Below are 26648 nucleotides of genomic sequence, written 5' to 3' on the forward strand. Positions count from 1 at the left end.
TGCCATTATAGTGGTATCATTTGCATATCTGAGGTTATTGATATCTCCCCTGACAATCTTGATTCCAGCTTGTGATTCATCCAGCCTGGCAATTAACATGATGTACTCTGCATGAAAGTTAAATAAGCAGGGTGACAATACACAGTCTTGTCATACTCCTTTCCAAATTTTGAACTGTCTATTGTTCCATGTCCAGTTCTAACTGTTGCTTCTTGACACACATACAGGTTTCTCAAGAGAGAGGTGAGGTGGTCTGGTGTGCAGTGATTTTGGAGTGATTTTGATTTTGGATCTCATTTCTTTAAGCATTTTCCACAGTTTGTTGTGGTTCACAAAGTCAAAGACTTTAGTGAAGTTAATGAAGTAGAAGTAGTTGTTTTTCTGGAACTCCCTTGCTTTATCTATGATTCTACGAATGTTGGCAATTTGATCACTGGTTCCTCTGCCTCTCAGAAACCCAGCTTGTACATCTGGAAGTTCTTGGTTCATGTACTGCTGAAGCCTAGATTGAAGGATTTTGAGAATTACCTTGCCTAGGATGTGAAATGAGTGCAACTGTACCATAGTTTGAACATTCTTTGGCATTGCCCTTCTTTAAGACTGAAATGAAAAATGACCTTTTCCTGTCCTGTGGCTACTGCTGAGTTTTCCTAAGTTGCTGACATATTAAGTGCAGCACTTTAATAGCATCGTCTTTTATGATTTTAAATAACTCAGCTGGAATTCTGTTACTACCTCTAGCTTTCAGCTACCCAGGTGGTGCTAGCAGTAAAAAACCCCCCTGCCAATGCAGGAGACATAAGAGACACGGGTTTGATCCTTGGGTTGGGAAGATCCTCTGGAGGAGGGTATAGCAACCACTCCAATATTCTTGCCTGAAGAATCCATGGACAGAGGGGCCTGGCCAGCTACAGTCCATAGGGTCACAGAGAGTCAGACTCTAAAGCAACTTAGCGCACACATACATACACACACATATATACACATGCAAAATTATGTCATGTACAAATAAAGACAAATTTACGATCTTCTTGTCATTCACATGCCTTTTATTTCGTTATCATGCCTAACTGCTCCAGCTAAAACTTCCAGTACTATATTAAATAAGAGTGCTAAGAGGGGACATCCTCGTCTTCTTCTTGATCTTGACAAAAAGATTTCAATTTTGAACAACTGAGAATAATGGTGGTTGCGGGGTTGTCATATAAGACCTTTCCTATGTGAGGTGTGTTTCTTCTATAACTATTCTGTGGAGGATATTTATCATGAAAAGATGTTGTATTTTATCAAATGATTTTATGCATCTATTGAGATGACCATGTGGCTTTTTGTTCATTCTATTAATGTGTCCCATATATTGATTTGTGTACATAGAAACATCTTTGCATCCAGCTAAAATGCCAATTGGTCACGGTGTATGAACATTTTATTGTGTTCCTGAATTCATTTCCTAACACTTTCTTGAGAAGACTTTCATCTATCAGAGTGCTTATTGACATGTAAACGTTTTCCATGTTTTATATTTCCAGTTTCTTTATTCCTCTGTTTCTGCCTATCTTTATAAATTGATAACTTTCCACAGGTATGCCCTATTTTCTTTTTTCTGTTTCTAGACTATACTCCAGATTTTTGCTTTGTAATTACCCCGAGGATTACTGAAAATATCTCATAGATGAAACTGTCCATCTTATAATGATAACAAATTATCTTCATTTGCCTATAGGTCACTCTTTATATGTTTGATGTCACAATTACTATCGCTTTTAATGATGTGTATTTATTAACAAATGATAGTAGTTATAGTAATTTTTCATAATTTTTCTTCAACCTCTACACTATTGTTAAGTAGTTAATACTCCATTCTGTTATACAATTAGAAATTTCTAAATCTAACTAATTTTTCACATTTATTAGGGCATTGTGTACCTTAGGGTTCCATATAGCTGATTAGTTTCTTTCATGTTAGCTTGAAGAACTCCTTTCAATATTCCCTGCAAGGCAGGTCTACTGGTGATAAACTCCCTTAGTTTTTGTTTGTTGGGGAAAGTGTTTATCCTTCCAATATGAATAATAACTTTGAATGATAGAGTATTCTTAACAGGCAATCTTTTAATCCTTTAAATTTGCCACTGTAGTTTCTCCTGACCAGTAGGGTTTCCACTGTGAAATCCACTGAAAGCTTAATAGAGCTAATTTGTAAATTACAATCTGCATATCCCCTCCTTACCTGGACTGCAATCAGAATTACCTGATTGTGATAGTTTCAGTATAACCTGTCTCAAAGAATATCTTTTGCATTGAGATAATAGTGTGAAATATTAGTTTCTTGAACTAAGATCTCCTAGTATGTGCAGTTGTGGGAAGATTTCTGCTATTACTAATTTAACTAAATTTTCTATCAACTCACTTTCTCTCTTTACCATCACACAATTATTTAGATATGCACCATTTCAATGGAGGCCCATAGATAATGTAGGCTTTTTTCATTCATTTTAATTTCTCACTCTTTGTTTCTTTGTAACTTATTTCAAAATTCCTATCCTCTAAGTCATTTATTCTGTCTTCCTTTTTTTCTATATCTATAATATCTATATTATATTCTTCATCTCACTCATCATGTTCTTCAGCTCCAGAATTTGTTCTGTTCTTTGTTAACCTTTCTCATTTTCGTTGTTTTTAGTTTAGTTTTGGTTTTGGTAAAGAACTCATTCAGTTCATTTATATTTTCCTAATCTAATTGAACTGCCTTTCTAGGATTTCTTATAGTTCACTGACTTTCCTCAGTATACCTATTTTCAATTATTAAGCACCTCTGTTTCAGGATTCATGGCTCTGGGATCAGTTGTCAGAGATTTATTGACATTGTTGATGATGGCACAGTTCCTTTATTTATTTATTAAGTCCCTTGTTCTATCAGCTACACCCAGAAGAACATATGCAGCCTTTCCGAGGCCTTAGCTGTTCATGTCCCAGTGCAATATTCACAAGGCTCTTCCCAGGTCCAGAATGAGGAGGACCATTACTCAGTTGCTATGGATATAAAATTGGTACAGTTTTAAATTCAGCAGTTAAACCTAGAAAGTAATCAAATTTAAAAATGTGCCTTTTATTTTCTTTTGTCATGCAAGATGTCAAATAAAAATCTTTGCTCAGCGATCAGTATGTTACTCCCTATAATAGGGCGGCTGCTCCTAAGCTGCTTCTGTCGTGTCCGACTGTGTGCGACCCCATAGACGGCAGCCCACCAGGCTCCCCCATCCCTGGGATTCTCCAGGCAACAACACTGGAGTGGGTTGCCATTTCCTTCTCCAATGCATGAAAGTGAAAAGTGAAAGTCAAGTCGCTCAGTCGTGTCCAACTCTTAGCGACCCCATGGACTGCAGCCTTCCAGGCTCCCCCGTCCATGGGATTGTCCAGGCAAGAGCACTGGAGTGGGTCGCCAGTGCCTTCTCCAATGGCAGGGCTACAGCTAGAAAAGACCATGTGTGTGTGCTCAGTTGTTTAGTCATGTCTGACTCTTTGTGAGCCCATGTACAGTAGCCCGCCACTGTCCTCTGTCCACAGGATTTTCCAGCAAGAATACTGGCATGGGTTGCCATTTCCCCCTCCAGTGTATCTTCTGACCCTGGGATCGAACCCAAATCTCCTGCATTGGCAGACGGGTTCTTTACCACTGAGCTTCCTGGGAAGCCCCGTGGGTACTATTAATCCAATTCCAAGGAATTCAAGGCCTTAACAAGCTCTTGTTTATTTTCTGATGCACAAATGATGACTGTTTCCCAAAATCCCTCCTGGTATCAAGCAGTCTTGCTAATACAAGGGTGTCAAATTAACTGTAAAATGAAGCAGAGAGAAAATAGGAACAACTTATGCCACTACGATGCTAGCATCACCACCCACACTCTACTTTCTTCATCTCGCTCTTCTTTGTAATCTCTTGTGACACTTTTTTACTGACAACAGTTCTTGTAATGGATGAGGCACACTTATTTACACATGTGAAATGTCTCTAAGTTATCCTTGACCTTAGAGTGAAAGTCATAGATGGTTACTGAAGCCTCAATCCTTGAACAATGGTTTAAACCAAATCAAACTTATTTCTGGAACTTGAAGCAATTCAACTGTTTCATTATGAGGTTTTGTGCTTAGGAAATAATCTGAGATGAGGAACACAGTATGAATTAAAGCACTAAAGTATGAATAAAAAACACTAAACACTTATACTAAGGGAGGGAATACATGGGATGGGAATAAGGACTATACTCAGGTTTATTCATATTGAGGAGTAATTAGAGTATGATGGAGAAGGCAAAGCCAGAATGTGGAAGGCCTTTATCCAATTGCCATGGTCTTTAGAACTCAAGGAGCCTTATTGCTAAGCACTTCAATCTGGAACATAAAGAAGGAAGAGATGAAAGGGGAGAGATTTTTATTGTTCTTTGTCATGTGATGTTTCCATTTAAATCTTTGTTCACAGACCTTGGTGGCACAAAGTATCACAAAGTCATAACTAGAAAATACCATGGTAACCATTAATTCTACCTGTGGTAAGTGTTTCAAGAATTTAACTGTGAAGGGAAAAGTGCTAGAATTTGTGCACATGTGAATTCAGAAACACATATCCTTACAAACACAACATGATTCCTTGTGAATTTGTCAAAGCTAGAGGGGTATCTGTGACCTATATTATGTCCCATTCTGCTCTATTCCACTTGATTAAGAGTTTAAAAATAGTATAAAAATGCATTTTTGCAATTTGGAAAATACTGAATTGGGCTGTAAATGAAAGGAAGGAGGCTGTGATAATTATGATACCGAGATGACTGAATTTGATGAAGCTGTGGAAAAGATGAAAAAAGGAATCTACGGGATAACATGTAGCAGTCTAGGTTGAAGTGTGTGTGCTAGTATATGGCACTGTACCACATTACTAGTGAAAGGGTTATACTCCCTCGTGAGCAGTGTCCCTAGAGTCCCTGACTAGGACTATATAATGACTATCGTCCTTATTCTCATCCCATGTATTCCCATACGTAGAATGTAGAGGTGAAAATTGCAAGTATTCTACTCACAATTAAGAGGTTAGCGTCCTAAAATAGATCCCATTTAAGGATTCCATTTAAGGATCTTCCTTCATTATGGAGCCTTGATATTTTGTCAAATATGCTCCTCTTCCTACAAGAAAAATACCCTAATACCCCAGGATCTCAGGTTACTTAAATAGTGGAAAAAAAAAAAAAATACTCAATCTAAAAAGTTAAGTCCCCCACCAACTCGCTGCAACAATAAAGGACAGAGGTATCAAATTCTGCATTAAACATACACAAAACAAAAATTTTGTGGCTTTATGGTTTAAAGTACCATCCTTTCAATTCAATAATAACTACTTGTGGAGATAAAGACAGTAGATCGCTAAGCTGAGGGTCCTAGGTGCTGAAGAGAAAATTTAGAAAACTAGCATGTTAAGAAACAACATTACTATATCCAGGCAGAAAAGAAAATTTAGAAAACTAGCAAGTTAAACAATATCACTATATGCAGGCAAAAAAGCTCAATGTATTAAAAACAAAGTGTTGAAGAAAGTATCAGTTCATTATTTCATCATTTTGACCGAAGTATCAGGCATCTCAGGCTTCCCAGGTGGCTCAGGGGTAAAGAATCCACCTACTAATGCAGGAGATGAAAGAGGATACAGGTTCAATCCCTGTTCAGGAAGATGCCCTGGACTAGACAATGGCAACCCACTCCAGTATTCTTGCCTGGGAAATCCCATGGACAGAGAAGCCTGGTGGGCTACAGTCCACAGAATGGCAAAGAGCTGGACATGACTCAGCACACAGCACACACACCAGGTACCTCGTGCCAATTTTAGCCTGCCTTTTACTCATTAATTACCACAAACATACTCTGTAATTTCCTTCCTGAGCAGTTCTGCAGTTTTTGTTAAAAGTGTGAAAGCAAGTGAAAAAATCTGCACTAGTTTGGGTTGAGGATTTTAGTCCACAGTGGTTGAATTGACGGGATCTAAAACAAGACTACAGTAGTAAAACGTCAAATAAAGGGCCCTGAAAAGGGGGAAAATGATGACAAGTTATCTTCATCCTTTATAAATCTGAGGAGTGAATTTTCATTAGGAGTGAGGTTGTGGCTAACAGTTTCATACTATGTAGGAGTTAGGGCAGTTATGGTGATATTAAGATACAGGCCATGTCCTTAAGTCAACGTCTAATCATTTTTGAAAATGAGCTATGAAATTAACCTAGACGGTCCCTCACTTGGTACCCAGAAGGTAAGTGAAATTATTGGTGGATAATACCTTAGTAAATCAGATGCCCAGTTCTTTGAAGTTTGTGTAGGACTGATTTGAGAATTGGTTTAAGAGTAAGAATGTATTGTAAATGGTAGCTTAATGAGGGGCTTCCCTGGTGGTTCAGACAGTAAAGAATTTGCCTGCAATGTGGGAGACCTGGGTTCAATCCCTGGGTTGGAAAGATCCCCTGAAGGGAGAGCCTGGCAACCCACTCCAGTATTCTTGTCTGGAGAATCCCATGGACAGAGGGCCAGGTGGGCTACAGTCCATGGTGTCACAAAGAGTCAGACATAACTAAACGACCAAGCACAGCACAGCTTAGTGAGATGGCTAGCTGTTTAGAGGTCTGGAAGTATGTTTGATCATCAAAGCAAATTACTAACAAATGTCTAGTCTGTATGGCACATGGAGATTCTGAGAATGGAAATCTTCTCTGCTGGGCTACACATTGTCACCTTATCCTTTTGATTTAAAGAGTTAGCAGAATTAACTAGGAATAACAGGTTTTCTGTGAAGAAGTGTGAGCACACAGGACATTGTTTCTTCCTTTTATGAAATGAAAATTCCATAAATGACAGAAAAACGATTCCAGAGAAAGGAAGTCAAGGAACATAGACACAAAATATTTTCTAATTAAGCAGAAATGACTACAGGATCTAGTAGATGGTAGGTCCTTCCTTAATCACGCATCTTCATTTTTATACCCAGTGTGGGAAGTAGACTGGATCAACCTGAATTAGCATCCTCAGAGCTAGCTTTTCTGTGTCTTTTTCAACTAGGCCAAGGCTTCTGACTGTACACAACAGAATTATTTTCATGATCTGATAAAGACAGTGGATATTTCACTAGGTAAGTTAAAGCAAGCATTTTAAATATAAAGTATTGAAAGCACTTTTAAAAATCCCAAATGTGCTGTTTCCCCTAAAACCTCTGTTCAAATTAGAGCTCTAGACCGGTTAATAATCTTGATCTGTGTGTTCATTTATGTTTTCTAAGTGTATACCATCATGTATGAACATTACATGTTTTTTAAATGCTTTGGTCAAAGAAGAAAGCAGAACATCAGTATTGCCAGCCAGGCATGTTGTCAGATTTCATGCTAACAAATATATGATAACACATTTGTATGATGGAGATAACTGTAGATGGTATTTTCATATGGCATATGTATTATCTGTTTTTATTATGAAGTAATACATTGTGAGGTTGCACTCGGGAACTGATTACCTTAAAGTCCGATAATGTGGAGACTTTGATGTCTTTGCCACTCTAAGACAATATTTCCTTACTCCAAGCTTTCCTCCTTCAAGGAGCCACTGATTTCCTTTTTACTTCTGAAGGTTATTTTGCATTCAGTACATTACAATTTTCAATTGCTACCCTCCCAGCTACCCTGATTTCCTTCCATTTTATAAGGGTACAGGTTTTTAAATGCTGTTCTTCTTAACAGTATGATAGAATGTAAATACATTTGAGTAACATCCATCAACAACCCAACATATTCCCCCTCCCACGGCCACCTGGGTCTACCAGTCATTGCATTAGGTAGCATTACAGTAGATCCTCAAAGCTGTGAAAGCTAGCAGTGCTGGACGCCTGCAATTTCATAGATTTAGATGAAGAGAAATGCAGAGGACGTAGGACAAATAATGACTTGTTACATGGAAATACATCATATGGACAATGAGAAAATATAATATCTGCGAATAATATATCTCTCCTGAGTATTATGATTAAAGAATTCTCACTTGTAAGTAAAAGGAGGACCTATAGTTTATTATCATAACATCCAAATGTGTAACACAAGACTCCTTTATCAGAAGATGATATTCATTCACCTTTCCAGTAAGACTCTTTTGTGTTATATATTGTGGAAATGTTTGCACATATTAATAGACATAAAGAACTGTATCACGAATCACTATGTGCCCTTTCTCTAGATTCAACAAGTGTCATCGTAGGCCAGTCACCATTCGTGTGTACTCACACAGTCTCACTCTGCCTCACCATTACTTAAGAGCCCGTCAGACATGTCTTAAGCCAAACTCTCATTCATCCTAACCTGTACCCTTCCTTTTTCCTCTATCTTGGTTTGCTCATCACTCCCACCCAGTCCCTGTTCTACTTATTTGTTTTTCTTTTAGTGCTGCTGCTTTGACTGCATGACTTTGCCAGACAACAAACTAAAGGTTAACATTGAATACATCAGCTCAGACGGAGGAGACTGAACACTGATGTATGCTGTCCTGCCCTCTTTTTCCACCAATGGCTAGATATGATGTCTCCGCGATAGGTGTTGGTGAGTTCCTGGTGTGTATGAAGGTTACTCTCCTGCTTGTCTGGCTGAAAGTATTCCTCTTCCTTCCTGGATGGCCCCAGCTTGGGCACGCCCAAAGACTTGGCCCCCCAGAAGTGGTGATTCCCTGGAGAGTAACACCCACTGGCAGAGGCATGAAGCTTCAAGGCTGGTTCTCTTACAAACTGCATTTTGGGGGCCAGAGACATGTTGTTCATATAAAGGTCAAGAAGAATTTTTTGTCCAAAAACTTCCCAGTGTTCACCTACGCAGACAAGGGTGTTCTCCTGCAAGACCAACCGTTTGTCCAGGATGACTGTTATTACCGTGGTTACGTGGAGGGGGACCCAGAGTCTCTGGTTTCCCTCAGTAACTGCTTCGGGGGTTTTCAAGGAATGTTACAGACAAATGACGTTGTTTATGAAATTGAACCCAAAAGGTTTTCTACTGCATTTGAGCATCTAATATATAAGCTAGACAATGAGGAGATGAATTTTTCATACTTTCAATGTGGGTTAACAGATGAAAAAATAGCAGGACAATTAAAGATTCAAGAAAGCATTAATTCCACTTTGATGCAAAGTGACTATACAGGCTGGTGGACCCACCACTATTTTGTTGAAGTGGCAGTAGTCGTAGATCACAGTCGATATCTTCATCATAGTAGTAATGCTTCGCTTGTGCAGAAAGAAGTGTTCCTTGTTTTAAATGGAGTAAGTGACCTTATGAAAGCACTGGGTCTTGAGGTATTTTTCAAGGGAATGGAGATATGGACTAAACAAAGCCTTATTTCAGTAGTAGACATTACACATACCTTGATGAACTTTTGCAGATGGAAGCAAAAGGGCTTCCATAATCGTGTGCCCCACGATGTGGCACATTTTTTTGTAAAAAAGAATTTTGGTAATGAATTTGGCCTAGCTTATGATGCACAAGCGTGTGCAGTTCGTTATAGCTGTTCAGTTGAGACTTTCCACGATGAAGGGACTTTTTTTTACTCATATGTTGTGGCTCATGACGTGGGTCATAATTTGGGTATGCATCATGATACCGAAACATGTCAGTGTGGAGCACCAAAGTGCATAATGTTTGAAGCAGTAGAAGCAACAACTAAATTCAGCAACTGCAGCTATGCTGATTATTGGAACGTTGGTCGTAGAAGATCCTGTTTGTACAATACACCAAATCCACACACACTCGTGACAGAGATACGCTGTGGAAACAGTGTGGTTGATGAAGGAGAAGAGTGTGACTGTGGATCCTTAAAGACGTGTAACACTGATCCCTGTTGTCAGTTAAACTGCACTGTGACAGCTGGTATCAACTGTGCTTTTGGGCTTTGTTGTGATAACTGCATGTTCAGGAAACCAGGCACCTTGTGTAGGAAAGAAAAAAATGAATGTGATCTTCCAGAGTGGTGCAATGGGACATCCAATCAGTGTCCAGATGATGTGTACGTGCAGGATGGGGCCTCCTGCACAGGCGGTGGTTACTGCTATGGAAAGAGATGCAATGAGCGCGATGAACACTGTAGGCAAATCTTTGGCAAAGAGGCCAAGGATGCAGACATGAGTTGCTACACGGCAGTAAATACCCGAGGTGACCGTTTTGGTAACTGTGGTATCACAGAAACCTCATACATAAGATGCAGCATGGCAGACAGCCTGTGTGGGAGGATTCAGTGTGAGAACGTCAAAGAAATTCCTCTAATGAGTGATCATACTACTCTGCATTCGACTAATTTCGATAATAACACTTGCTGGGGTACAGACTACCACCTCGGGATAAGAATAGCTGATATTGGTGCAGTGAAAGATGGTACAAAGTGTGGTCCCGAAAACATCTGCATCAGAAGGAGGTGTGTCTCTTATTCCACTGTTCCACGTAACTGCTCACCTCAGCTCTGCTCTTTGAGGGGAGTCTGCAACAACAGACAGCACTGCCACTGCAACTACGGGTGGGGCCCTCCCGTCTGCCAGGAAAAAGGCAGAGGAGGCAGTGTGGACAGTGGCCCAGCCCCTGAGCGCCAAACAGAAGAAAGGATGGACAGGAAGAACCTGCTAACATATTTCCTGATTCCTTTTTTGTTTCTACTACTGTGTCTTTTGCTTTGGCTTTGGCTGTTCACGAGACCAAAAAAGAAAGATGAAAAAGAACAGGCTGTTCCACCAAAATCTGAGAAAACTACCCAAAAACTACCTAAAAAGTAGACATGTTACGGCTTCACTTAGGATGTAAGCACAGAATATTCTAACTTTACCTAAGGAAGAAACACAGAATGTGCCTACTGAAAAAACAACAAACAAGGAAAAACCAATAGCTCCTATTTCAAGAGACTGCCAAAGCCTAGTGATCTTTCCCAAGGATTAGACTGTAATCTCCTGGAAGTAACAATGTTATAACATGTGTCCTAGATCATTGGCAGAAAATTCCAACTTTTCCTAATCATTTGGGACCATAAACAACCAGTAAACAAAATTTACTAATCCCTAGCCTATTTCTACTTTCCATTATTTTAAGCGATTTTAAGTGGTCAATTTTTATGGAATTATTCTCTGTGTGTGTCTGGAGCAGAGACAGTCTGTGGATGGTGTTCGTGTGTGTGTCTGATTTACTGTTCCTCTATCCCACATGCCCTTCCTCCTTGTACTCTGGCCTTGTCACACAAGGACTGGTAACCTACAGATTACATGTCTTATATGCCAATCCTCTCCTGTTCCTTTCTGCCAATGGCAGGAACTAGAGAAAGAGTTGAAACCCAGGGAAAATTTGATTTGTGTTCATGTCAGAATTGTCTCATTAACAGCTTTCGCCTTAGCAGCAACCATAATTTCTGCTATATACATATTTGGTTACACTCAGAACCAACAAGACTATAAGTCTCAGCCATACTGGCACTGCTACCAAGCATTGTAGCCTCCCAGTTTTGAGTCCCAGGTCTAAATGTTCTCCAAATCCCTGAGTTTCCCATACCAGGTGGGCTAACCCTTTCCTCGGGGATCACATACTAGAGCCACAGGACCTTCTGCAATGATTCCAAGAACACTACCTCTTCCCTTTGATTTTAAAGGGGCATTTAATTTTATGTTTCATTTTGGCTATTCTACTTCAGTTTAAGATTCTCCATTTGGTCTGAAATACTCAGTTTTATTCTATGCCTTCACTGATATTCAGGGTGGCCTTTTCTCCAGCTAGTATTGGTCAAAATGTGCTTGACTCCCAGTAGCCAATGAGAGTTTTGCCCTTTTGTAATAAATTTCCCTGTGGCCTGGAAGTGTTTCAAGTCTGCCCATACCATACTCTCCTTGTTCTAAGTGGGTAGTTACTCCTTAGCACATGTGCATAGCCTTCTAGACACACGCTGACGACTCGGGTCCCAGGAGGAATTTTCTTAGCTGTGCCCTTCTTTGGTCCCGTTGTTACACTGCTGGGGAACTGCCATTATGTTTGTTGCTATTAGATTCATAAAGCTGGCAGTCCACTTGCAAATGCTGGACACCAAAACCTCCACTATTTGAAACAATGAAAGAAAGCTGCCAGTGCCAGTTGCTCAGTCATGTCTGACTCTTTGGGACCCCATGGACTGTAGCCTGCCACACTACTCTGTCCATGGGGTTTCCCAGGCAAGAATACTGGAGTGGGTAGCCATTTACTTCAGGGGATCTTCCTGACCCAGGGATCGAACCTGGATTTCCTGCATTGCAGGCAGATTTTTTACCCTCTGAGCCACCATAGCAGATATTTAAACATGAAAAAATTACTAAGAAACTTACGTGGGATGTGTCATTTTAAGTAAAACTATAAATGAATAGTATCAGTTTATAAAAAGTAAACATCTGATTAACACAACGAAATTAATAACAAATGGATTGTTTTCCCTACATTTTACCCACAGACAGCAGTCCTCAAAGGTAAGCTGCTGAGTGTTAAACCTTAAGGAACAGACCTCAGTTATTCACAAGCAGAAATTACTTTACAGGATAAAACTAAAGGATAAGGTATTTAACTAATATTATGCATCCAGTAAAACTCTGGACAAAAACAATACAAGAAAGAAATACCGACTTCATGTACAGAGATCGAACAAAAATCACAAATAACAAGTATATCAAATTCAGCAAATATGAGGAAATAACATCTTCAGCAGAAGGAAGAAAATAACATTTTCACAAAGTAGGGTTTATTTCTGTAAAGGCAAGCGTCGTTTATATAATTTCTTACTGGATGTTAAAAACATAAAACATATGCTCATCGCAGCACATACAGAAAAAGCCTTAAATAACATTTAAACTCTTTTGACAATGAAAAGTACTTCATAGCCAGGTAGGAATAAAAGCAAGCTTTCCTAATAACATTTAAACTCTTTTGACAATGAAAAGTACTTCATAGCCAGGTAGGAATAAAAGCAAGCTTTCCTAACCTAATAATAAATATCATTGAAAATTAATCATTGAACATTCTTTAAAATGAAGTTCCCAGTGAAACTGGGAATAAATCAGTGTTCTTCTTTGTCACCACTTACATTAACTTTTACATTCTTATTGAGTATAGTTGATTTACAATCTATTAGTTTCAGCTGCACAGCACAGTGAATCTCACTATTTATATTAACTTTTTATCTCAGGACCCAGAACAATTAGATTGAGAGTCAAAAACTATGGAACTGAAAAATAAACATAAAAGCTGCCATTAAATGTAGCTTACAGGAATTTCTACATATAAAATCCTACTATAAAAATTCTAAAAGCTAAGAAGAAGGTTTACAAAATACAAAATATTTTAAACAATAAGTAAAGGATTCTTACAAGTCAATACAAATAACAATTGTCATATATATTAAAAATCAGTGAGTAGAGAAACAAACAATGTGGTAAAATGTAAACGTTTACTGGAAACATAGGAGATGTATACATTTTCTGATAAGTTGAAATAATTTCATCATTTTTTAAGGAATTATTCCTACTGAGTTGAACGAATCTATGAAGACCTACAAGACCTTTTAGAACTAACACCCAAAAAAGATGTCCTTCTCATTATACGGGACTGGAATGCAAAAGTAGGAAGTCAAGAAACACCAGGAGTACCAGGCAAATTTGGCCCTGGAGTACGGAATGAAGCAGGGCAAAGCCCATAGAGTTTTGCCAAGAGAATGCACTGGTCATAGCAAACACACTCTTCCAACAACACAAGAGAAGACTCTACACATGGACATCACCAGATGATCAACACCGAAATCACATTGACTATATTCTTTGCAGCCAAAGATGCCAAAGCTCTATACAGTCAGCAAAAACAAGACCGGGAGCTGACTGTGGTTCAGATCATGAGCTCCTTATTGCCAAATTCAGACTTAAATTCAAGAAAGTAGGGAAAACCACTAGACCATTGAGGTATGACCTAAATCAAATCCCTTATGATTATACAGTGGAAGTGAGAAATAGTTTTAAGGGACTAGATCTGATAGACAGAGTGCCTGATGAACGATGGACGGAGGTTCGTGATTGTACGGGAGACAGAGATCAAGACCATCCCCATGGAAAAGAAATGCAAAGAAGCAAAATGACTGTCTGAGGACGCCTTACAAATAGCTGTGAAAAGAAGAGAAGTGAAAAGCAAAGGAGCAAAGGAAAGATATAAGCATCTGAATGCAGAGTTCCAAAGAATAGCAAGGAGACATAAGAAAGCCTTCCTCAGTGATCAATGCAAAGAAACAGAGGAAAACAACAGAATGGGAAAGACTAGAGAGCTCTTCAAGGAAATTCGAGATACCAAGGGAACATTTCATGCAAAGATGGGCTCGATAAAGGACAGAAGCGCTATGGACCTAACAGAAGCAGAAGATATTAAGAAGAGGTGGCAAGAATACACAGAAGAACTGTACAAAAAAGACTTTAAGATGCAGATAACCAAGATGGTGTGATCACTCACCTAGAGCCAGACATCCTGGAATGTGAAGTCAAGTGGGCCTTGGAAAGCATCACTAGGAACAAAGCTAGTGGAGGTGATGGCATTCCAGTTGAGCTATTTCAAATCCTGAAAGATGATGCTGTGAAAGTGTTGCACACAATATGCCAGCAAATTTGGAAAATGCAGCAGTGGCCAAAGGACTGGGAGAGGTCAGTTTTCATTCCAGTCCCAAAGAAAGGAAATGCCAAAAAATGCTCAAACCACCGCACAATAGCACTCATCTCACACGCTAGTAAAGTAATGCTCAAAATTCTCCAAGCCAGGCTTCAGCAATACTTGAACTGTGAACTTCCAGATGTTCATGTTGCAGATGTTTTAGAAAAGGCAGAGGAATCAGAGATCAAATTGCCAACATCTGCTGGATCATGGAAAAAGCAAAAGAGTTCCAGAAAAACATCGATTTCTGCTTTCTTGACTATGCCAAAGCCTTTGATTGTGTGGATCACAATAAACTGTGGAAAATTCTTCAAGAGATGGGAATACCAGACCACCTGACCTGCCTCTTGAGAAACCTATATGCAGGTCAGGAAGCAACAGTTAGAACTGGACATGGAACAACAGACTGGTTCCAAATAGGAAAAGGAGTACATCAAGGCTGTATATTGTCACCCTGTTTATTTAACGTGTATGCAGAGTACCTCATGAGAAATGCTGGACTGGAAGGAAGCACAAGCTGGATTCAAGATTGCCAGGAGAAATAACCTCAGATATGCAGATGACACCACCCTTATAGCAGAAAGTGAAGAGGCACTAAAAAGCCTCTTGATGAAAGTGAAAGAGGAGAGTGAGAAAGTGGGTTCAAAGCTCAACATTCAGAAAACGAAGATCATGGCATCTGGTCCCATCACTTCATGGCAAATAGATGGGGAAACAGTGGAGACAGTGTCAGGCTTTATTTTGGGGGCTCCAAAATCACTGCGGATGGTGACTGCAGCCATGAAATTAAAAGACTATTACTCCTTGGAAGGAAAGTTATGACCAACCTAGACAGTATATTGAAAAGCAGAGATATTACTTTGTCAACAAAGGTCCATCTAGTCAAGGCTATGGTTTTTCCAGTGGTCATGTATGGATGTGAGGTTTGGACTGTGAAGAATGCTAAGCGCCGAAGAGTTGATGCTTTTGAACTGTGGTGTTGGAGAAGACTCTTGAGAGTCCCTTGGACTGCAAGGAGATCCAACCAGTCCGTTCTGAAGGAGAGCAGTCCTGGGTGTTCTTTGGAAGGACTGATGCTAGAGCTGAACTTCCAATACTTTGGCCACCTCATGCGAGAGCTGACTCATTGGAAAAGACTCTGACGCTGGGAGGTATTGGGGGCATGAGGAGAAGGGGACGACAGAGGATGAGATGGCTGGATGGCATCACCGACTCGATGGACATTACTTTAAGTCAACTCTGGGAGTTGGTGATGACTGGGAGTCTGGTGTGGTTGATTCACGGAGTTGCAAGCAGTCAGACACGACTGAGCGACAGAACTGAACTGATTCCTACTGAGATTTCCAGTAATTATTTGACTAGGGTAATAAACAACATAAAATTATGTTTCCTGGAAACAATCACAAAGAAGTAATTATAATTTGGAGTGATATTAAAATAATTTATTTGCATCAGCCTGGCTTCCACTGCAAACTAGGAAAACTCCTCCACTACATTAAAAAGGAAGATTTAACACCGGGAATTGGTTGAGTACAAAGTTCACACTAAGGGCTAGAGAAAGAGACTCTAAGCTTGAGTCTGAAAGGACTCTAGACCATAATCATAAAGCTGGGTCCCCCTGAGACACAGAACCAAGAGGTGATACAAATATGAGTGAACCAGAAAAGAAATGAATGGTACTCTTGACACAGAGCCAGTAAGTGGAATACCTGAACTTTCTTTTATTTTTGAGGTAGGCCTACCTTCAGAGTGAAGTGAAACAGCAGCTCTCCTCAGAACTTAGCTCACTGGTTTCCCACAGGAAGTTACACTTCCTGCTCTCCATTTCACACATCCCTTGATGACAGAGCTCAGAATTGGTCACCAGAGTATGGAGATGAGAGGCCCCAAAATCTGTAGTCAGCAAACTGGAAAACCAAAAAGTAAGTGGAAGAGCTGTAGACAGGGGTCACTTCCAGTTGGGAACCCACCTGGCAGTTCCAAGAGGAAGGAAGGTGGCTTCAAAAAGAAATATCAAATATCCCATCTGCCTGTTGGCTCTATCTTTGAGTACTGTTCATTCCTTTTCTAAGTCACTTATAATCTCACTTTGATAGTCTGTGTTCTAAGTACCAAATTATAAAGTTCACCAACACCCATTTGCCATATCTCAAGGTAAGAGAGAAAAGCAAGGAGGAAAAAATGATAATGCTGCTTAATTTATAATATATACAAGGATATATAAATTAGATCCTGTGTATGTGTATTCGGATGACAGAAATTCCTTGTTTCCATTTCTTGTTCTCTTTGCCCTCAGCCGATGTCTCTTTTGGCCAGGACCTCTACATGATGGGGTGATTCGCTCAGAACTTTTTAAAAAGCCACTTTCTGCCGGATGAAACAGTAGAATTAACTTCATTGCATGCTTCTCCCTGTGTTACTGAACAACGCAAGTCCAAGTGTCAACACACAGTGAGGCCAAACTATGCTAAAACACTGCAGTTTGGAAGACAGAAAGGTTTATTGCAGGGCCATGTAAACAGATGAGTGGCTCACGCTCTAAGAACCCCCAAATTACTGAAAGCTCTCATCAAAGCCCTTTGAAAAGCAAAAAAGGTGAGGGAGGGATGAGGTTAGTTGTTGCAAATCTCCTGGTTTAGATCCTTTGTTCTTGAGGTCAGGTCATGGTCAGGTGACGATGTTTCTGTAAATCTCTACTAAATGAATGTTGTTCTCCGACTTGACAAGAAAGGGCAAGGTGCCAAGGTACAACTTTCACCCTCCAAGGTCCTGGTCCTGGCTAAGAGGAGACAGAGCTCAGTTGGCAGCTCCCTCAGGGCCGGGTCCCCAGGCTCCACCCAGCTGTCATCTCTAAAGAAGCCAGGCGCCCAACCCAGCTGGCTCTCAGGCTCCTCAGGCCACCCAAAGTGGGACACTAGGTCCCACACACTGCGACCCAGCACACTGCCACTGCTATTAGGTTGCAGAGAGCAGAATGGGAGAGAGGTTCACTGCTGCCCCAAGGCCTGGGCTGAGGCTAGTGGGTGACTTTGGTGAGGGCTCTGAAGCCCTGCAGTACACAGCAGGATGTGAGAATTACCTTGCCTCAGATGTGAAATGAGGGCAACTGTACTGTAGTTTGAACATTCTTTGGCATTGCCCTTCTTTAAGACTGGACTGAAAACTGACCTTTTCCCGTCCTGTGGCCACTGCTGAGTTTTCCTAAGTTGCTGACATATTGAGTGCAGCACTTTAATAGCATCGTCTTTTATGATTGTAAATAACTCTGCTGGAATTCTGTTACTACCTCTAGCTTTGGTCTACCCAGGTGGTGCTAGCAGTAAGAACCCACCTACCAATTCAGGAGACATAAGAGACAGGGGAAGATCCTCTGGAGGAGGGTATGGCAACCACTCCAATATTCTTGCCTGAAGAATCCATGGACAGAGGGACTCGATGGCCGGCTACAGTCCATAGGGTCACAGAGAGTCAGACCCTAAAGCAACTTAGCGTTCACATACATGCTATGCTATGCCTAGTCACTTCAGTTGTGTCCGACTCTGTGTGACCCCATAGACGGCAGCCCACCAGGCTCCCCCGTCCCTGGGATTCTCCAGGCAACAACACTGGAGTCGGTTGCCATTTCCTTCTCCAATGCATGAAAGTGAAAAGTGAAAGTCAAGTCGCTCAGTCATGCCCAACTCTTAGCGACCCCATGGACTGCAGCCTTCCAGGCTCCTCCGTCCATGGGATTGTCCAGGCAAGAGCACTAGAGTGGGTCGCCAGTGCCTTCTCCAATGGCAGGGCTACAGCTAGAAAAGACCATGTGTGTGTGCTCAGTTGTTTAGTCATGTCTGACTCTTTGTGAGCCCATGTACAGTAGCCCACCACTGTCCTCTGTCCACAGGATTTTCCAGCAAGAATACTGGCATGGGTTGCCATTTCCCCCTCCAGTGTATCTTCTGACCCTGGGATCGAACCCAAATCTCCTGCATTGGCAGACGGGTTCTTTACCACTGAGCTTCCTGGGAAGCCCCATGGGTACTATTAATCCAATTCCAAGGAATTCAAGGCCTTAACAAGCTCTTGTTTATTTTCTGATGCACAAATGATGACTGTTTCCCAAACTCCCTCCTGGCATCAACAGTCTTGCTAATACAAGGGTGGTAAATTAACTGTAAAATGAAGCGGAGAGAAAATAGGAACAACTTATGCCACTACGATGCTAGCATCACCACCCACACTCTTTCTTCATCTCGCTCTTCTTTGTAATCTCTTTGTGCCACTTCTTTACTGACAACAGTTCTTGTAATAGATGAGGCACACTTATTTACACATGTGAAATGTCTCTAAGTTATCCTTGACCTTAGAGTGAAAGTCATAGATGGTTACTGAAGCCTCAATCCTTGAACAATGGTTTAAACCAGATCAAACTTATTTCTGGAACTTGAAGCAATTCAACTGTTTCATTATGAGGTTTTGTGCTGAGAAAATAATCTGAGATGAGGGACACAGTATGAATAAAGCACTAAAGTATGAATAAAAAACACTAAACACGTGTACTACGTGCCCGGAATACATGGGATGGGAATAAGGACTATACTCAGGATTATTCATATTGAGGAGTAATTAGAGGATGATGGAGAAGGCAAAGCCAGAATGTGGAAGGCCTTTATCCAATTGCCATGGTCTTTAGAACTCAAGGAGCCTTGTTGCTAAGCACTTCAATCTGGAACATAAAGAAGGAAGAGATGAAAGGGGAGATATTTTTATTCTTTGTCATATGATGTTTCCATTAAAATCTTTGTTCACAGACCTTGGTGGCACAAACTATCACAAAGTCATAACTAGAAAATACCATGGTAACCGTTAATTCTACCTGTGGTAAGTGTTTCAAGAATTTAACTGTGAAGGGAAAAGTGCTAGAATTTGGGCACACATGAATTCACAAACATACAACCTTACAACCACAACATGATTTCTTGTGAATTTTTCAAAACTAGAGGGGTGTCTATGACCTATTTTATGTCCTATTCTGCTCTATTCTACTTGACTGAGAGTTTAAAAATAGTATAAAAATGCATTTTTGCAATTTGGAAAATACTGAATTGGGCTGTAAATGAAAGGGAGGCTGCAGGTGTTAATTATGATATCGAGATGACTGAATTTGATGAAGCTGTGGAAAAGATGAAAAAAGGAATCTACGAGATAACATGTAGCAGTCTAGGTTGAAGTGTGTGTGCTAGTATATGGCACTGTACCACATTACTAGTGAAAGGGTTATACTCCCTCGTGAGCAGTGTCCCTAGAGTCCCTGACCAGGACTATATAATGACTATCATCCTTATTCTCATCCCATGTATTCCCATACGTAGAATGTAGAGGTGAAAATTGCAAGTATTCTACTCACAATTAAGAGGTTGGTGTCCTAAAATAGATCCCATTTAAGGATTCCATTTAAGGATCTTCCTTCATTATGGAGCCTTGATATTTTGTCAAATATGCTCCTCTTTCTACAAGAAAAGTACCCTAATACCCCAGGATCTCAGGTTACTTAAATAGTGAAAAAATAAATAAATAAATAGTCAATCTAAAAAGTTAAGTGCCCCACCAACTCGCTGCAACAATAAAGGACAGAGGTATCAAATTCTGCATTAAACATACACAAAACAAAAATTTTGTGGCTTTATGGTTTAAAGTACCATCCTTTCAATTCAATAATAACTACTTGTGGAGATAAAGACAGTAGATCGCTAAGCTGAGGGTCCTAGGTGCTGAAGAGAAAATTTAGAAAACTAGCATGTTAAGAAACAACATTACTATATCCAGGCAGAAAAGAAAATTTAGAAAACTAGCAAGTTAAACAATATCACTATATGCAGGCAAAAAAGCTCAATGTATTAAAAACAAAGTGTTGAAGAAAGTATCAGTTCATTATTTCATCATTTTGACCGAAGTATCAGGCATCTCAGGCTTCCCAGGTGGCTCAGGGGTAAAGAATCCACCTACTAATGCAGGAGATGAAAGAGGATACAGGTTCAATCCCTGTTCAGGAAGATGCCCTGGACTAGACAATGGCAACCCACTCCAGTATTCTTGCCTGGGAAATCCCATGGACAGAGAAGCCTGGTGGGCTACAGTCCACAGAATGGCAAAGAGCTGGACATGACTCAGCACACAGCACACACACCAGGTACCTCGTGCCAATTTTAGCCTGCCTTTTACTCATTAATTACCACAAACATACTCTGTAATTTCCTTCCTGAGCAGTTCTGCAGTTTTTGTTAAGAGTGTGAAAGCAAGTGAAAAAATCTGCACTAGTTTGGGTTGAGGATTTTAGTCCACAGTGGTTGAATTGACGGGATCTAAAACAAGACTACAGTAGTAAAACGTCAAATAAAGGGCCCTGAAAAGGGGGAAAATGATGACAAGTTATCTTCATCCTTTATAAATCTGAGGAGTGAATTTTCATTAGGAGTGAGGTTGTGGCTAACAGTTTCATACTATGTAGGAGTTAGGGCAGTTATGGTGATATTAAGATACAGGCCATGTCCTTAAGTCAACGTCTAATCATTTTTGAAAATGAGCTATGAAATTAACCTAGACGGTCCCTCACTTGGTACCCAGAAGGTAAGTGAAATTATTGGTGGATAATACCTTAGTAAATCAGATGCCCAGTTCTTTGAAGTTTGTGTAGGACTGATTTGAGAATTGGTTTAAGAGTAAGAATGTATTGTAAATGGTAGCTTAATGAGGGGCTTCCCTGGTGGTTCAGACAGTAAAGAATTTGCCTGCAATGTGGGAGACCTGGGTTCAATCCCTGGGTTGGAAAGATCCCCTGAAGGGAGAGCCTGGCAACCCACTCCAGTATTCTTGTCTGGAGAATCCCATGGACAGAGGGCCAGGTGGGCTACAGTCCATGGTGTCACAAAGAGTCAGACATAACTAAACGACCAAGCACAGCACAGCTTAGTGAGATGGCTAGCTGTTTAGAGGTCTGGAAGTATGTTTGATCATCAAAGCAAATTACTAACAAATGTCTAGTCTGTATGGCACATGGAGATTCTGAGAATGGAAATCTTCTCTGCTGGGCTACACATTGTCACCTTATCCTTTTGATTTAAAGAGTTAGCAGAATTAACTAGGAATAACAGGTTTTCTGTGAAGAAGTGTGAGCACACAGGACATTGTTTCTTCCTTTTATGTAATGAAAATTCCATAAATGACAGAAAAACGATTCCAGAGAAAGGAAGTCAAGGAACATAGACACAAAATATTTTCTAATTAAGCAGAAATGACTACAGGATCTAGTAGATGGTAGGTCCTTCCTTAATCACGCATCTTCATTTTTATACCCAGTGTGGGAAGTAGACTGGATCAACCTGAATTAGCATCCTCAGAGCTAGCTTTTCTGTGTCTTTTTCAACTAGGCCAAGGCTTCTGACTGTACACAACAGAATTATTTTCATGATCTGATAAAGACAGTGGATATTTCACTAGGTAAGTTAAAGCAAGCATTTTAAATATAAAGTATTGAAAGCACTTTTAAAAATCCCCAATGTGCTGTTTCCCCTAAAACCTCTGTTCAAATTAGAGCTCTAGACCGGTTAATAATCTTGATCTGTGTGTTCATTTATGTTTTCTAAGTGTATACCATCATGTATGAACATTACATGTTTTTTAAATGCTTTGGTCAAAGAAGAAGGCAGAATATCAGTATTGCCAGCCAGGCATGTTGTCATATTTCATGCTAACAAATATATGATAACACATTTGTATGATGGAGATAACTGTAGATGGTATTTTCATACGGTATATGTATTACCTGTTTTTATTATGAAGTAATACATTGTGAGGTTGCACTCGGGAACTGATTACCTTAAAGTCCTATAATGTGGAGACTTTGATGTCTTTGCCACTCTAAGACAATATTTCCTTACTCCAAGCTTTCCTCCTTCAAGGAGCCACTGATTTCCTTTTTACTTCTGAAGATTATTTTGCATTCAGTACATAACAATTTTCAATTGCTACCCTCCCAGCTACCCTGATTTCCTTCCATTTTATAAGGGTACAGGTTTTTAAATGCTGTTCTTCTTAACAGTATTATAGAATGTAAATACATTTGAGTAACATCCATCAACAACCCAACATATTCCCCCTCCCACAGCCACCTGGGTCTACCAGTCATTGCATTAGGTAGCATTACAGTAGATCCTCAAAGCTGTGAAAGCTAGCAGTGCTGGACGCCTGCAATTTCATAGATTTAGATGAAGAGAAATGCAGAGGACGTAGGACAAATAATGACTTGTTACATGGAAATACATCATATGGACAATGAGAAAATATAATATCTGCGAATATTTATATCTCTCCTGAGTATTATGATTAAAGAATTCTCACTTGTAAGTAAAAGGAGGACCTATAGTTTATTATCATAACATCCAAATGTGTAACACAAGACTCCTTTATCAGAAGATGATATTCATTCACCTTTCCAGTAAGACTCTTTTGTGTTATATATTGTGGAAATGTTTGCACATATTAATAGACATAAAGAACTGTATCACGAATCACTATGTGCCCTTCCTCTAGATTCAACAAGTGTCATCGTAGGCCAGTCACCATTCGTGTGTACTCACACAGTCTCACTCTGCCTCACCATTACTTAAGAGCCCGTCAGACATGTCTTAAGCCAAACTCTCATTCATCCTAACCTGTACCCTTCCTTTTTCCTCTATCTTGGTTTGCTCATCACTCCCACCCAGTCCCTGTTCTACTTATTTGTTTTTCTTTTAGTGCTGCTGCTTTGACTGCATGACTTTGCCAGACAACAAACTAAAGGTTAACATTGAATACATCAGCTCAGACGGAGGAGACTGAACACTGATGTATGCTGTCCTGCCCTCTTTTTCCACCAATGGCTAGATATGATGTCTCCGCGATAGGTGTTGGTGAGTTCCTGGTGTGTATGAAGGTTACTCTCCTGCTTGTCTGGCTGAAAGTATTCCTCTTCCTTCCTGGATGGCCCCAGCTTGGGCACGCCCAAAGACTTGGCCCCCCAGAAGTGGTGATTCCCCGGAGGGTAACACCTACTGGCAGAGGCATGAAGCTTCAAGGCTGGTTCTCTTACAAACTGCATTTTGGGGGCCAGAGACATGTTGTTCATATAAAGGTCAAGAAGAATTTTTTGTCCAAAAACTTCCCAGTGTTCACCTACGCAGACAAGGGTGTTCTCCTGGAAGACCAACCTTTTGTCCAGGATGACTGTTATTACAGTGGTTACGTGGAGGGGGACCCAGAGTCTCTGGTTTCCCTCAGTAACTGCTTCGGGGGCTTTCAAGGAATGTTACAGACAAATGACATTGTTTATGAAATTGAACCCAAAAGGTTTTCTACTGCATTTGAGCATCTAATATATAAGCTAGACAATGAGGAGACAAATTTTTCATACTTTCAATGTGGGTTAACAGATGAAAAAATAGCAGGACAATTGAAGATTCAAGAAAGTATTAATTCCACTTTGATGCAAAGTGACTATACAGGCTGGTGGACCCACCACTATTTTCTTGAAGTGGCAGTGGTCATAGATTACAGTCGATATCTTCATCATGACGGTAATCTTTCGATGGTTCAGAAAGAAGCATACCTTGTTTTAAATGGAGTAAGTGACATGTTTAAACCAATGGATCTTGAGTTACGTTTCAAGGGAATGGAGGTATGGACTAAAAGAAGCCTTATTACAATAGAAAACCATTTAGTTACCTTGAAGAACTTTTGCAAATGGAAGCGAAGGGGCTTACAAAATCGTTTGCCCCATGATATTGCACATTTTTTTCTAAAAAAGAAATTTGGTAAAGCATTTGGCCTAGCTTATGATACACAAGCGTGTATAATTCGTTTTAGCTGTTCAATTGAGACTTTCCATGATGAAGGGATTCCTTTTTACTCATATATTGTGGCTCATGACGTGGGTCATAATTTGGGTATACATCATGATACCAAAACATGTCAGTGTGGAGCACCAAGGTGCGTAATGTCTACAAAAGTAGAAGTATCAACTAAATTCAGCAACTGCAGCTATGCTGATTATTGGAACATTGGTCGTAGAAGATCCTGTTTGTACAATACACCAAAGCCACAGACAGTCATCAGGGTGCCACGCTGTGGAAACAGTGTGGTTGATGAAGGAGAAGAGTGTGACTGTGGATCCTTAGAGACATGTAACACTGATCCCTGTTGTCAGTTAAACTGCACTATGACAGCTGGTGTCAACTGCGCTTTTGGGCTTTGTTGCCATAACTGCATGTTCAGCCAACCAGGCACCTTGTGTAGGAAAGTAGCAAATGAATGTGATCTTCCAGAGTGGTGCAATGGGACAACCAATCAGTGTCCAGATGATGTGTACGTGCAGAATGGGGCCTCCTGCACAGGCGGTGGTTACTGCTATGGAAGGAGATGCAATCAGCGTGATGAACAGTGTAGGCAAATCTTTGGCAAAGAGGCCAAAAATGCAGACATGAATTGCTACAGGGCAATAAATACCCGAGGTGACCGTTTTGGTAACTGTGGTATCACAGAAACCTCATACATAAGATGCAACATGGCAGACAGCCTGTGTGGGAGGATTCAGTGTGAGAACGTCAAAGAAATTCCTGTAATGAGCGATCATATTACTCTGCATTGGACTAAATTCGAAAATAACACTTGCTGGGGTACAGACTACCACCTCGGGATAAGAATAGCTGATATTGGTGCAGTGAACGATGGTACAAAGTGTGGTCCCGAAAACATCTGCATCAGAAGGAGGTGTGTCTCTTATTCCACTGTTCCACGTAACTGCTCACCTCAGCTCTGCTCTTTGAGGGGAGTCTGCAACAACAGACAGCACTGCCACTGCAACTACGGGTGGGGCCCTCCCGTCTGCCAGGAAAAAGGCAGAGGAGGCAGTGTGGACAGTGGCCCAGCCCCTGAGCGCCAAACAGAAGAAAGGGGGAACAAGAGGAACCTGCTACCATATTTGCTGATTTTTCTTTTGTTTCTAATAATATGTCTGTTGCTTTTGCTTTGGCTGTTCACGAGACCAAAAAAGAAAGATGAAAAAGAACAGGCTGTTCCACCAAAATCTGAGAAAACTACCCAAAACCTACCTAAAAACTAGACATGTTACGGCTTCACTTAGGATGTAAGCACAGAATATTCTAACTTTACCTAAGGAAGAAACACAGAATGTGCCTACTGAAAAAACAACAAACAAGGAAAAACCAATAGCTCCTATTTCAAGAGACTGCCAAAGCCTAGTGATCTTTCCCAAGGATTAGATTGTAATCTCCTGGAAGTAACAATGTTATAACATATGTCCTAGATCATTGGCAGAAAATTCCAACTTTTTCTAATCATTTGGGACCATAAACAACCAGTAAACAAAATTTACTAATCCCTAGCCTATTTCTACTTTCCATTATTTTAAGCGATTTTAAGTGGTCAATTTTTATGGAATTATTCTCTGTGTGTGTCTGGAGCAGAGACAGTCTGTGGATGGTGTTCGTGTGTGTGTCTGATTTACTGTTCCTCTATCCCACATGCCCTTCCTCCTTGTACTCTGGCCTTGTCACATAAGGACTGGTAACCTACAGATTACATGTCTTATATGCCAATCCTCTCCTGTTCCTTTCTGCCAATGGCAGGAACTAGAGAAAGAGTTGAAACCCAGGGAAAATTTGATTTGTGTTCATGTCAGAATTGTCTCATTAACAGCTTTCGCCTTAGCAGCAACCATAATTTCTGCTATATACATATTTGGTTACACTCAGAACCAACAAGACTATAAGTCTCAGCCATACTGGCACTGCTACCAAGCATTGTAGCCTCCCAGTTTTGAGTCCCAGGTCTAAATGTTCTCCAAATCCCTGAGTTTCCCATACCAGGTGGGCTAACCCTTTC

The 26648-nt window shown here is 40.4% G+C and overlaps 2 protein-coding genes across 15 annotated transcripts; both read left to right on the forward strand.

Annotated features, from left to right (window-relative positions):
- The first annotated feature begins 4386 nt into the window (after positions 1–4386).
- LOC133252408 (disintegrin and metalloproteinase domain-containing protein 20-like) lies at positions 4387–11098 on the forward strand. Of its 8 annotated transcripts, none has more exons than XM_061424972.1 (3): positions 4387–4547; positions 7090–7159; positions 8424–11098. In XM_061424972.1, the coding sequence occupies exon 3, from the start codon at positions 8549–8551 to the stop codon at positions 10814–10816; it is 2268 nt and encodes a 755-aa protein (XP_061280956.1). In that variant the 5' UTR covers positions 4387–4547; positions 7090–7159; positions 8424–8548; the 3' UTR covers positions 10817–11098. The 8 variants fall into 8 exon arrangements, with proteins under 8 accessions (XP_061280956.1, XP_061280951.1, XP_061280958.1 ...); XM_061424967.1 differs by having other exon boundaries at positions 8455–11098; XM_061424969.1 differs by lacking the exon at positions 4387–4547 and adding an exon at positions 5574–5852 and having other exon boundaries at positions 8455–11098.
- An 8321-nt stretch (positions 11099–19419) lies between these two features.
- LOC133252409 (disintegrin and metalloproteinase domain-containing protein 20-like) lies at positions 19420–26148 on the forward strand. Of its 7 annotated transcripts, none has more exons than XM_061424976.1 (3): positions 19420–19592; positions 22139–22208; positions 23474–26148. In XM_061424976.1, the coding sequence occupies exon 3, from the start codon at positions 23599–23601 to the stop codon at positions 25864–25866; it is 2268 nt and encodes a 755-aa protein (XP_061280960.1). In that variant the 5' UTR covers positions 19420–19592; positions 22139–22208; positions 23474–23598; the 3' UTR covers positions 25867–26148. The 7 variants fall into 7 exon arrangements, with proteins under 7 accessions (XP_061280960.1, XP_061280963.1, XP_061280961.1 ...); XM_061424979.1 differs by having other exon boundaries at positions 23505–26148; XM_061424978.1 differs by lacking the exon at positions 19420–19592 and adding an exon at positions 20653–20901.
- Positions 26149–26648: the final 500 nt, after the last annotated feature.

This window comes from Bos javanicus, chromosome 8 (genome assembly GCF_032452875.1).
Source record: "Bos javanicus breed banteng chromosome 8, ARS-OSU_banteng_1.0, whole genome shotgun sequence".
NCBI classification, from domain to species: domain Eukaryota; kingdom Metazoa; phylum Chordata; class Mammalia; order Artiodactyla; family Bovidae; genus Bos; species Bos javanicus.

Coding starts and splice junctions, on each gene's coding strand:
- LOC133252408 (XM_061424972.1), top strand. CDS start 8,549: ATGCTGTCCTGCCCTCTTTTTCCACCAATGGCTAGATATGATGTCTCC.
- LOC133252409 (XM_061424976.1), top strand. CDS start 23,599: ATGCTGTCCTGCCCTCTTTTTCCACCAATGGCTAGATATGATGTCTCC.